General features: G+C 37.9%; 1 protein-coding gene across 7 annotated transcripts in view; it reads left to right on the top strand.

Annotated features, from left to right (window-relative positions):
• Positions 1-13,119, top strand: part of LOC119476900 (DNA (cytosine-5)-methyltransferase 3A-like) — a 47,736-nt gene that overhangs the window by 30,981 nt on the left and 3,636 nt on the right. For 6 of the 7 annotated variants that reach the window (XM_037750533.1, XM_037750535.1, XM_037750538.1 and 3 more), the window contains 11 exons: positions 3,740-3,961; positions 4,477-4,635; positions 6,322-6,429; positions 6,904-7,051; positions 7,455-7,598; positions 8,262-8,306; positions 9,155-9,234; positions 10,118-10,230; positions 11,079-11,262; positions 12,639-12,723; positions 12,877-13,022. In XM_037750533.1, coding sequence (XP_037606461.1) covers positions 3,740-3,961; positions 4,477-4,635; positions 6,322-6,429; positions 6,904-7,051; positions 7,455-7,598; positions 8,262-8,306; positions 9,155-9,234; positions 10,118-10,230; positions 11,079-11,262; positions 12,639-12,723; positions 12,877-13,022 — 1,434 coding nt within the window. Of the gene's footprint in view, positions 1-122; positions 189-3,739; positions 3,962-4,476; positions 4,636-6,321; positions 6,430-6,903; positions 7,052-7,454; positions 7,599-8,261; positions 8,307-9,154; positions 9,235-10,117; positions 10,231-11,078; positions 11,263-12,638; positions 12,724-12,876; positions 13,023-13,119 lie in introns of those variants that run through there. The other variant, XM_037750540.1, reaches the window with a different exon arrangement.

The following is a 13,119-nucleotide window of genomic DNA, read 5'->3' on the forward strand; positions in this document are numbered from 1 at the left end:
TGTTCCTGAGTGTTTCAATCAGCTGATGTTGCCAGGCAACAAACCCAGTTTCATCCAGTAGGCAGCAGGGTTTTTTGGCCGATATCTCGTAGCAACACGAGTCAGGCCCAAGTCTTTAATAAGATGATCCGGTCCAGATGCTGACAGAAATTATCAAGTTTCCTTCACAACAACATCAACAACCGAATGTGGGTGAGATGAGGTGGAACTCAAAGTATTGCTGTGGGAAAATTTGGTCATTGATGTTGCAAGCAGGAATATTTACTAATACATCAATATAGTGTTCAGTGCGATTCAATTTAATACAGTTTTAATTATCCCTGCAAAGGCATTTAGGGCAACATTTTCAACAGTTGATATGAATGAAAGAAACCTGCAGGGTAAAATAATTATTATTAGGCCCTGATCAGACAGCGTTTTCTGCAGTTTGCTGCGTCATTTTATTTGATGTGTTGCTAGGCAACCACCAAATGAGTGCTAACATTACCTTAATACAAACCATGAACTGTACGTGACCCGAATAGTTAATAGTACAGTTTAAATTAATGAAAACAACTTACCCAACATCTCAAGTACCGCACTAATTTGCCTCCTGCTGCTTTCTGTTCAGATAATGGTAACCACTGTTGGTAAAGTCATAAAGCTCCGGGTATCCAGCGAAAGTCACCACAATGAGAAAAAAACGTTAATGACGTCTGCGCTTTTTCGCTCAGAGTTGAATTTTTTTCAACCTGAGTCATTCAGGATGCTCCTGTATAAACGCAAGGTGCTCAGCAACGCAAAAGCAGCGCATATTTAGAATATTTGTGCCTGATCAGAAGTGTCTTCTATTAGTTTTGGTTTTCCACCTCCGATGAGGAGCAGTGCACAGCCTCTTCTCAAGCCCTATTTTCACAATTATATGCTATGTGAGCAGCTCCTCATTTTCCTTGTGTCAGAATAGTGTATATGTATATACAGTATATAGTGTAATATTTAGTATGCGTTCTGTCTAGTTTGAGTATACTTCATGTTGTCACTTTTTGAACACACCACAAACCTGTTCACAGTTTGTGTGAAGTACTGATTCACAGTTCAGTTGTGGGAAGTAGAACTCCAGGCTTGTCGTTCAGGCATCCCAGATGTTTTAGAAACTAGTGACGACATGTGGAGTTTCCCTCACAGTGCACGTGTATGTGTGTGTGTGTGTTGGTCAGTGTGTTTGTGTGTGTGGTCTGTCTACGATCCGTGTAACAGGCTGATTAGGATTTTATGAGGTCAGAGGTCAACAGGAGCGGGGAGGAAGAGTGAACTTGTGACCTCGGGTCAAACAGAGGAGAGAACTGTCACGACCCGACACTCTCGCTTTTACTGTCTCACTTCCACTTGAATTTATGACGTCATCCCTCCTCTTCTTCTTCTTCTTCTTTTTCTTCTTCTTCTTCTTCTTCACATGTTTATTTGCTCCTCTCTGGGGTTGTTTTCTGAAGGAATTGTCTCACACGTCCATCACATCAGATGGTGGTTTTCAGACTTAGCTTAAATTGTTTTCTCCAGTAAAAAGAAGAATGTTTTTTAGGTCATGGAAATGCTCTGGACGAGTCGTGGGATTTCACATCTGGGCCACTGTGAGATTCTCGCAGTGTAGTAACCAGTGAGGTCATGATTATTTTAAGTTTGTCTCGTTTGAAGCCGAGCGCTCACCGCTGCTGTGTTTCTTTCTACCCTGGACTTCCCAGATATCGCTTGTCAAATAAAACAAATATCAGCAGTACGGTGACTTTTAGCTTTGATTCCTAGTGGTTATTACTGCTTATCAGAGCTTACTGTAGTACTGCACTTACGCATCATTTAGAGGCATTTTATGCTACTTTATTCTTCTTCTTCACTACATTTCAGAGGGAAATATCACAGCTGTGGGAACTTGTTACTTTGAAGGTCAAGATTTTACACACAAAACGTTTGATCAATACCTTCACCTCAAGCAGCTAAAACATTAAAATGCTTTATACACAGTTTGGTGAATACACTTGTTTGCTTTCTTGCTGAGAGTTAGATGAAAAGATGATACCACTCTCATGTCTGTCCATTGAATATGTAGCTATAGCCAGCAGCTGGTTAGCTTAGCTTAGCATAAAGATTGGAAACAGGGGAAACAGCTAGCCTGGCTCTGTACAAAGGTGACACCTACTAGCACATCTTAAGCTTAATAATATAATAAATATTATTATTATTATTAATTAACAAGGTATGTCACTTTTAGACTTCTGTTTTTGTACGGATTAAAGGTATAGTGTGTAGCATTTTGGGGGATCTATTAGCAGAAATTGAATATAATATTCATAACTGTGTTTTCATTAGTGTATAATCACCTGAAACTAAAAATTGTTGTGTTTTCGTTAGCTTAGAATGAATCCTTCATATCTACATAGGGAGCGGGTCCTCTCCACAGACTCCGCCATGTTTCTACAGTAACTTTTACTTGAGTAAAATATCTTATACTTCTTGCCACAACAGAACATACTGTATTTCATAAACTTGATACACTTTAAATAGTATTTAATTATAACAGTATGGTAGTATAACAATCAGTAATACAATAGAAAAACAGACTTTTACTTTACTTTACTACTCTCTCTTCGTCTCTCTCTCTCCGTCTCTCTCTCTGTGTCTCTCTCTTCTGAATCCGTTGAACTGCCTCGCCACCGCACCCTTTCTCCCCACTCACTTCCTGTTTAGAGGAACAATTAAGGGATTGTTCCTACAGCCGGGGGCACCGAGGCCTTGATCTAGAGCAGCCACACATCAGCTGGAAAGACGTACATAAAACAGCAACTATATAGGACCTCCTTAAAGGACAGTGTTTGTGCCTATAGGCCGACAGGAGAAAAACAGAAAGGTTATGATAGATGAGCAACTTTTGAGGAAACACACATGAGGGGACGATGCCCACTGAAGCCATTAAAGTCAGACAGGACAATCAATGACAATAACATGTGGTGAGGACAGATTGTAGCTGATATGAGAGTTGACAAAAGGATTATTCTTTGCCTGTAACTCTTCCTTTACACATGAAGGTTTGAGGTTGACATGACGGCATAATATTGGCATCTAATTAAAACACACATCTGCACATAAAAAGACAGTTATGATGCAGTTTTACTGGTTACATCAATGAGATTAAATTAGATTCATTGCACACCACAGTAAAAACGAAATGCAATTTAGCACCTAACCATTTGATTACATGAAACTAAAAGGTAAATAACCATTAAAACTGTCCCATAATCGGACTCGATTTGATTATGGGATATCAATTGAATGCCACACTCACATTTAGAATAAATTACTAGTATTAGTAATACTGAGAGGAACTGAAAGTGTTAATATATTTTTAATGTAAACTTAAAACCTCCTTGCTTTTGATTATTTTATGGCCATTATTTATTTTATTCAATCATTTATTTTAATGTATCCATGTTTTAAAATGTTTTTTAATCTATTTTATTCATTTTTTTAGATTTATTTTATTCGATTTATTATTAATTGTCATTGTTTTATATAAAAATAATTATAATAATAATTAGTAATAATATTATTATTTTTTCAGGAAAAGCCATACTTTTATCCAGCAGCTATGTAAAAGCTCCATGGATGCGATATTTAAAAAAAAATATTCGTCTTCATAAAAATGTTATCAATAAGACCTTTAAAATAAACAAATAAATAAAATGAAATGGTCTCTGTTCTTCCCTCACAGGCAGAGCGCCGGGCATACAGGGAGGCGGAGATGGACATGATGGACGACCTATCAGGGGGCATCTTTCAGAAAGAGGAGGAGTCAGCCAGTCCAGCCCCACCCCTACCCCCACCCCCACCCCCTTCACAACAACACACAGCCCCCGCCTCGCCAACGGTTGCCGTGACACCAGAGCCAGCTGCCAGGGGAGAACGGCCCACGCCTAGGGAGATAGAGTACCAGGTGATTCATTATTATTTTTGAATGAATTGGTGACTTTTCTAGAAGAAGTGTCGCCCCGATGAAGAAGTATGCAGGATACAAAATGACTGTTTAAAACATTTAATAAAACAATATAAGATTCATATGTTAAGAGTTCACCAGCAGAGAAAATATCCAGAGCTCCCGAAGTGATATTGTACACAAAAAGTAATCATTTGTGTCCACAAGTTATTATCATGTCCACACAAGATGAAAAATATAATATTTCAGGAGTTCAGGGGCTTCATAGAAATATTTTACTGCTTTACTTTTAGACACTGAACCAATAAATTGTGCTTTAAAGTGACATCTGGTAGAGGTCCAGACATAAATGAATGAAGTAATAAAGGAAAGGTGTAACAGTCTCTCAAGGTCAAGAAAATGTAGTCAAAGCACAAAGTTTCAGTCTGGTGACCTTAATCACATGAGATTTTTCTTTATTACATTTACCTTTACAATACCTTTACCGGGTCTGTTTGTTTTCTGTGTGCTTACAGGACGGCCGGGGTTTTGGCATCGGTGTTCTGGTGTTTGGGAAGCTGCGAGGTTTCTCTTGGTGGCCCGGCAGGATCGTTTCCTGGTTGATGAGCGGCCGAAGTCGAGCTGCAGACGGGACTCGCTGGGTGATGTGGTTTGGAGACGGAAAATTCTCTGTGGTGAGTAGTTTTTACTGAGGAACCCGTTAAATAAAGTGATCAAATACTGGTACAACGGGCCTTATGTAGGAAGTGATATGTGAACAAAGTTCCTCTTATGTTTGTTTGTACCCAGTGATTTCTGGGATTCACCAATGTCTTCTTAATTTTGCTCTTCTCTTCGGTAATTTAACAAGTGGTTGAGAGCACTCTTACCAAGATAAGAAAAAACATGTTGTTTTCACAGTCCACAAACTGTCCAACGCAAGGAAGCATACGTTTTACATTTGAAGGAACATAAAAAACTAGATTATTATATGTTTTAGATTTATTATAATGATTGGATTATTAGATTTGTGGGCTAAAGAATTACTATTGATCCATCGATCCCAAGGCTTTTGGTGGCATCTCTCCAATTCTTGGGCATAGTATTTGCCAGAGTATAGAGAGCTCCAGTGATGACGTATTTTTGTAGGCCAACCAGGAAGGTTCCTTCGGTTCCCTCGACAAAAAGCCAATGGGATTTTCCATTGGATTATTACAGAAAATAAGCTCTGTGGCAAACTCACGTTTCTAATACTTACACATTTTGTTCAGCAAGATAATCTTCACAAATTAACACCACTTTTATGATTTTTGAAGCGTAAATGCAATCAGCAGAAGTAAAAAACTAACGTTAGGCTTTAAACTAAATACACCACGGTCACGTGAGCGCGAGTATACACAACGAGGCTATAAAGGCGGCCGTGTTTGCGTGATGACGTTTCATACTCTCATTTAGCCACTTGTTAGCAACCACCTTTTTTAAGGCACATAAAGGCTTCAACATTCACGAGTGAGATATTTACTGACGTATTGTATGTTGTAGAACAAAATGTTAAAATCTCTTCAGCTTGTGTTAACCACAGATCTTATTTCAGGCATCTAACTAAAAAACCCATTGACTTCCAGACGAGGGAACCAGAAGCGCTGTAATGCTAACTCATTTCTGGATTTTAGGACTCATTCCTGCAGCACTCGGCATAACACCTGCCCTTATATAGAGTTTAGGGGCGTTACCTATGCTAATAATAAACAATCAGTCACACGCTGAGTAAGAGAAGATTTGAATGGTTAAGAACGTTTGGTGCGTCTGGAGTTGACTTCTCTTATTTTTTCTCGTAACAGAAAATTAAGAGAAAATATTAGAGAATTTTAAGAGAATATTGCTGCATGAGGCCCAATGTGTGTTAAATCACCAGCAGAATGATGTTTTTAAAGGAAGTAATTTGGCCTTTTAATGCAGTAGCTTAATGTCTTTAACACCCAGAGCCCACTATTATAATTTTATGCTTTTATAGACAGCAGAATTCTGCCCCAGTTAAATAAGATTTTCAAATAAAATGCTACTTTTATTCTGTGGTTAATAGCTCAGTGTTAATTCAACACTTCTTAGCAGAAACCTTAGTGAGTGGATATGATCTTTTAATTTGATTTGATGCAAGATGACCTTGATTTTTACCCTTTTCTTTTGAGTTGTTTAAATTTGAATGTAGGCTGATATCCTGCCCCAAAGCCCCTCGTCTATTGAGACTTCTTTCCTGAAAAGATACTCACTGCGGCACTCAAAATGACCTTAATTAAGGATTTCAAGGACTTGTTGGGAATCTGTTTCCTACCAGTTTTTTTGATCTTGATACCATTCATTATAATGTCTTTGTTTTGCAGGTTTGTGTGGAGAAGCTGATGCTTCTGAGCTCTTTCTCATCTGCCTTCCACCAGCCCACCTACAACAAACAGTCCATGTACCGGAAAGCTATCTTCGAGGCTCTGCAGGTAACAAACCCACCATTTTAACTTAACGTCTGAGTCATTTGATGACAGATTAAAAAACATTCTGTTGCAGAATTTATTGTATCTCTCTCTGGATGCAATCCAACATCTAAAAGACCAAAATATAAATGTGCAGGTCTAAAAGTCATATTTTACTCATTCCTTTCTTATGCAACAAGATCTGCATTTTGCATTTTGTGGAGGTTGTGTTCCCATCTAGCTCTGCCCACAATTTATAAGTGGTAACATGTGGGTACATCTCATATTTCTGTGGGTTATTTTTCAATCCAGCAATGCTTCGTTGTTTTCTTGTAAGTAATAAAGAACACATGGTCCTTTACTTCTTCTTCTTCGTCACTCATCATTCACTCGAACTTCCGTAAAATTATAAACAAGCAGCGAAGGATTACCATATTTATCCTTCTTATTTGACATGTTTTTGCTGTTTGTGTATTGTGTGTTTTTTTTCGCGTGTAGGTGTCCAGTGTTCGGGCGGGGAGGCCAGTTCCTTCCTGTGACACGAGCGATGATGCAGACGGTGTGGAAATTCAAACCAGACAGATGATAGAGTGGGCCATGACCGGCTTCCTACCTACTGGTCCACAATCACTGGAACCTCCAGAGGGTAAACACACATTTATTAATATAGAATTTATGGGGAAGATTGTCTAAGAAATACACAAACAGAAAATCCCCCCTCATAATGGAACCAAGGTTAAAAATGTAGGAAATTTAGATGTATTCAGGTGTCTGAACTGTATGTACTTCATTCATGTTTCATTGGAGAGCAAGTAGGTACAAGTCTCATACTAGACAATACTGTTTATCTTAGCTTTCAGCTCATTAAACTCTGTTTTTCCAGTACTTGTATTCATTCTGATAACCGTCTTTTGTGTGCCAGTGACTCCACGGCTTTAAACCAGTTCCAGTGTATTATTTCTCCAAAGTCACAGTCATTGTTACTCCCCCACTGTATGATAATAAAGACCACTAAAGACAATGTTTATTCTGTTCTTATATCCCCACAGAGGAACAAAATCCATATAAGGAAGTGTACCCAGAGATGTGGGCGGAGCCTGAGGCAGCGTACACCCCTCCACCCGCCAAGAAACCGCGCAAGAACTCGGCTGAAAAAGCAAAGATCAGAGAGGTGATCGACGAAGGGACCAGAGGTAAACATGCAAACACATTTCATCTGAAGCTGCTTATATTCAAATATTAACCAACAACTTCTCAGTTTGCAGTGTTTTCTTCAAGTTGAGGAGGGAGTGAGCTCTTAAAAGAAGCTTTAAGCTGGATAAGCGTTTTTTGGTGTACAGCAAACCCCTTCATTTTGGATTCTTCTCATAGTTTTCCTTCAGCGAAACATCCAGAATATTATATCAGAAAGATTTTTTTACTTTTGTTTTTTATTTTAACTTTATTGCCATTAACATTTATTGACAGACAACAGATATTACAAAACAAAATCTCCTTGAGATTGGGCTTCACTTGACAAAGATTTGATGAAATAACACTGTACAGATATATACCTACAAAAATATAGGCCTACATCTAAAAGATTTTAGATCAAGATTCCTAACTGAGGTAGTTAATGACTAATGTCCATCTCCTTATACAAATATGCAATTTTAGTTGAAAGAAATAGACTATTTTTACAAGAAGAAATATCATGTTACTCAAAAACGAAGGTCGCTTTTATCTATATCTGTAATATTTACATTTACAGACTTTTTCATGACTAATTAAAATGATTGTCTTTTTTAATGAAATGTCTGTATGCGTTCACATTCAAAATTGTGTGTGATGTGTTCTTATGTATATTTTTGTTCCAGAGAGACTAATATGTGAAGTCAAAAAGAAGACCAGGAACATAGACGGTAAAAGCTTCAGATTTCTTTCAAGCATCTTTATTAAATGTAGACTTAAAATAAATAAGTGGCATATTTAATTATGTCTTCTTTAAGGGGAGAAAGGTTTCATACATCGTTGTTCTACACAAGGTTTAACTCTGGGTATAGAGCTGACTAAAAGCTTGTTTTAATCACTTTCCCCTTGTAGCATGTGATATTTTAATGGCTACTAAATAGCATTAACAATCATGATTTGCCAAAACCTAATAAAATATCCCTCTAAATGGGTTGGAAAGGTGACAAACCATTAAATATAAGACCTGCATCATTAATTAAGAAAATATAATTTTGTTATAATACATTACCATTCTTAACCAATACATAGGATAACACATTACACTGTTTATTCACATTATCAGTCATTTTGTTCGTGTTTAAAACAGAAATGAGGCCAATTAGGGTCCAATTTACACATTTAGCATCAGTCGAGGAGTCACACCTAAACTTAATTTCTTATTTGTTGTTGTAAATTAAGTTCACTCAGTGTGTACAGTTGCTCCAAGTGTTGCTGTAGCTCGGGGCTAAACACCTCTGGAATCCAATTTTTGTTCTTGTTGTCACTTTTGCCATTTAGCTGATTCATGTATGCAGCAAGAATAATTCACTGGTGGTCCGGGGTGAAGGCCGGGGCATCCAGAATAGATTAGGAGCTGGAAAGTTGTAAACCACAGCACCTTTTATTGATCATAAGCACATTTTGGTTGTTAGGGGGTAGTAAAACTCTTACTTGTTGTACCTGTAAATTCCTCCATTAATCAAAGGGCTAAACAAAGTGTTTTAAATATAATAATGTGATCATGTCTGTGTTTGTTCAGATATCTGCATCTCCTGTGGAAGCCTCAACGTCTCTCTGGAGCATCCTCTCTTCGGAGGAGCGATGTGTCAGGGCTGCAAAGTAAGAAAACATCACTTGGCAATAATATATATGCAAGGTATATGAAAAGCGTCTCGAGATATCTTCTGTTATGATTTGAGGCTACATAAAAAAAAGATGAATTGAATTGAACTACTCTTTTTTGTAACAGCACGTATCTTGAGGCAGTGAGGGAACCTCAACTCCTCATCATTAGTTCAGTCCATAAACTAAACTTAAACTGTGTCCCCTAGCGTGTCTCTTAATGCACCAGACACTTGTTGTTTTAAATTACTCTGTAAGAGTATTAACATATGTTTATGCTGATGTTTTATCTTTGTCTACGCTGATGTTTATTTGTAGTGTATTGTTGATGTGAATTTGTTGTATTGAATCTCGGCTGGTGGATTCCAAAATCTACCAGCTACTCAATAGATTACCATTGGTTAATTGGCTGGTGAGTGAAGCAAATCTAGCAGACACTTGCCTTTTTTACCAGCATTTGGCTGGTGGCTGGTGCTAATTACCAACCCTGGTTTTAACGGTAGTGTATCCAGCAGCAAAAGTCAATGAGCCGTGGCCTGTAGTGTAAAGGCCCGCTGAGCCCTGAAGCCTCCAATGCTGCACAGAATATTGAATGTGTCGTGTCTCCAAATTGGACCAACTTTGACACTGCACGTCTGTGGGTCCCTAGAAACACACCCACCAAGTGTGGAGTCAATCGGTTGAAAGGTTCTCGACAAATGCGAAGGACACACACACATACATACAGAGATTCCTTGCTTTATAGTTCGATACTGGTGACATTTGTGATGCTACACAGAGACACATGGAAACAATAGAAACACAAGACTTCATTATGGTGGACAACAAAGACACTCTCCCTCTACGCCTCTCTGCTCACTCCATTTTGTTTCTGTGGCAGAACTCGTTCCTGGAGTGTGCCTACCAGTACGACGACGACGGCTACCAGTCCTACTGCACCATCTGCTGTGGAGGCCGGGAGGTGCTCATGTGTGGCAATAACAACTGCTGTAGGTCAGTACAACACTGTGTACTGTATATACAGTGGTGAGTTTGGGATTGGCAAGCAGCTTCTTCTTGTGGCCAGGACAAGGTTTTGTATTTCACATTGACGGACCCATAAATGTCAGAATGTTTTATACAATATGGCTATTTTTATTGGCAATTGAGTCAGACAAACCAAATGGAGCAGATTTATTTATGTGAACATACAGTTTATTTTGGCATCCAGGCTCTGACCTCATCACTGCAAACACTCAACAGCTCAAAACAGCAGATATTTGGAGTCATGCAGTGGTGGAAGAAGTTCTCAGATCTTAGTACCACAATGTAGAAATACTCTGTTACAAGTAAAATGCATTCAAAGAATGTGTCCCTAATAATCATGCCGTTTTCAGTGTTTGATTAATTTAATTTAATTGGCTTTTTTAAAATGTATCTTTATGGTATTTTGTTCTTTGTTTGACAGTATTATAGTTTAGAAAGAGGACTTGATGACATAACATTTACTCAAGTAGAAGTAGCAATACTACAATGTAAAAGTACTCAGTTGCAAGTAAAAGTCCTGCATTCAAAATCTAAAAGTAAAAGTATGGAGCGGGTCCCCAATAATCATAATGTTTTTTAGTGTTTGATTCATTTAATTAAATTAGCTTTTTAAAATTGTATTTTTAGGACATTTTGTCCCAAAAGTCCTGCATTCGAAATCTTACTTAAGCTGTATAGTCTACCATCAATTTAACCATGTTAAACCCACAAACAGTATCAGATGATGGACAAGACTACAAAATAATAAATCAGAACATTTTAAGCAGTCTGCAAGGAAAACACAGATTTCATGGTGTGTGTGTGTGTGTGTGCAGGTGTTTCTGTGTGGAGTGTGTGGATCTGCTGGTCGGAGCCGGCTCGGCGGCGACAGCCATCAAAGAGGACCCATGGAACTGCTACATGTGTGGCTCCAAGGGCGCCTATGGGTTACTGCGGCGTCGGGACGACTGGCCCTGCAGACTACAACACTTCTTCGCCAACAACCACGAACAGGACTTTGTGAGTCCGATAGATGTATAATACATATTAAATGATGATTAAAAATATGTTAGTTTTCTTGAAAAAGAGTTCATAATGTTGTATAAACTACATCAACAAAATATAGACTACTTAAATATGGAGAAGGAAATGTTTCCCTAGAATAATTACTAAGATTTTTTGTGTAATTCATTTTTAGTAATTACCTTTCCTTTAAAGAGAGAGATTGGGTGATGATGTGACCAGTTGTGGAAAACCTACTCAGATCTTTTACTTAAGTAAAAAATAGTAATACCACAGTGTAGAAATACTCTGTTGCAAGTAAAACTCCTGCATTAAAAAGTAACAGTACAAAAGTATTAGCATCAAAATATACTAGAAATGCTGAAAAGTATTCATTATGCAGAATGGCCCACTTCAGAATAATGTTTATTATATTATTGGATTATAATTATATGGATGCATTATTGTGTTCATCACTTTAATGTTGCAGCTGGTAAATGTGGAACAAATTTGTATTATTTCATATACTTCTGGGTAGCTTACCTTTGATAATTTATCATAATTTATTCATTTATATTTTAGATTAATAATCTAAATCTGCAAAGTAACTAATATCGAAAGTTATCAAATAAATGTAGTGAAGTAAAAAGTACAATATTTGCCTCTAAGATGTAGTGGAGTAGAAGTATAAAGTAGCATAAAGTGGAAATACTCAAGTAAAGTACAAATACTTCAAAATTGCACTTAGTACAGTACTTGAGTAAATGTACTTATTTACATTCCACCACACAGAGAAAAAAAAGAAATTAAATTTGCAGATTGCTAATTGTATTATCTTTGTTTTATAATTTACTCATGTGTCTATCATTTATTTTTGATATATAAATAAAGTAATTTACAAGTTTATTATTATTATTATTATCATACTCACATCTGTGGTGACACACTCCAGATTCTACTACTTCTATATTTACCCGTACTTCTGTACTATACTACACCTCGTTACACTAACCCAGTCCTGTCAACACCATGAAAGTCAATCAGGTGTCGTACGTTTGATATATTTGTTATCCTAATCTAATCTGCTATCATAACATTGCTCGAGTAATTAGGTGAAAAACATCACATTTAAACGGGAAACATTAATATCAGGGGATCAGCGAGGCTTCTGCTCCGGGCCTCGTCAGCTATAAATTATCCATGAAGGCTAAAACACATCAAAACAGACCATGCTCACACTCAATTATTGATGTTCTTCAGGCAGACTTTTTGCTGAAAGACCAGATAATCATCATTAATAAAGCTGTTATGTGCAGCTCTCTCGACATACTGTAAATCTTAATATTTATCTAATCAATGTCTCTTCTTCCTCCTTTAAACTCTCTCTCTTTTAGGAGCCAGCCAAATTGTACCCTCCAGTTTCAGCAGAGAAGAGGAAACCAGTCAGAGTTCTCTCCCTGTTTGACGGCATTGCCACAGGTACATGTGTGTTCGTTGTTGATTAATCTATTGATTAATAGACGATGTTGGTCGACCAGTCTGTCCACCACTCCTGACCTCGACTAGGGGTCGCGGGGCCTTCTTGAGTTTAAGGGGTGTATATTATGTTTGTATTTGTGTGTGTGCACTCAGGTCTGTTGGTGCTGAGGGATTTGGGCATGCAGGTTGACAAGTATGTGGCGTCTGAGGTGTGTGAGGACTCCATCACTGTCGGCATGGTCCGACACCAGGGGCGCATCATGTACGTGGGCGACGTACGCAACGTAACACGCAAACATGTGAGTGAGACTCCTCTTTGTTTTTCGACTTCAAGGTAGAATAAATAATCCTGTGTAACATTTTGGGGACATTCTCACACCAAACCCTGTTCATCTG

This window comes from Sebastes umbrosus, chromosome 18 (assembly GCF_015220745.1).
Source record: "Sebastes umbrosus isolate fSebUmb1 chromosome 18, fSebUmb1.pri, whole genome shotgun sequence".
NCBI classification, from domain to species: Eukaryota; Metazoa; Chordata; class Actinopteri; order Perciformes; family Sebastidae; genus Sebastes; species Sebastes umbrosus.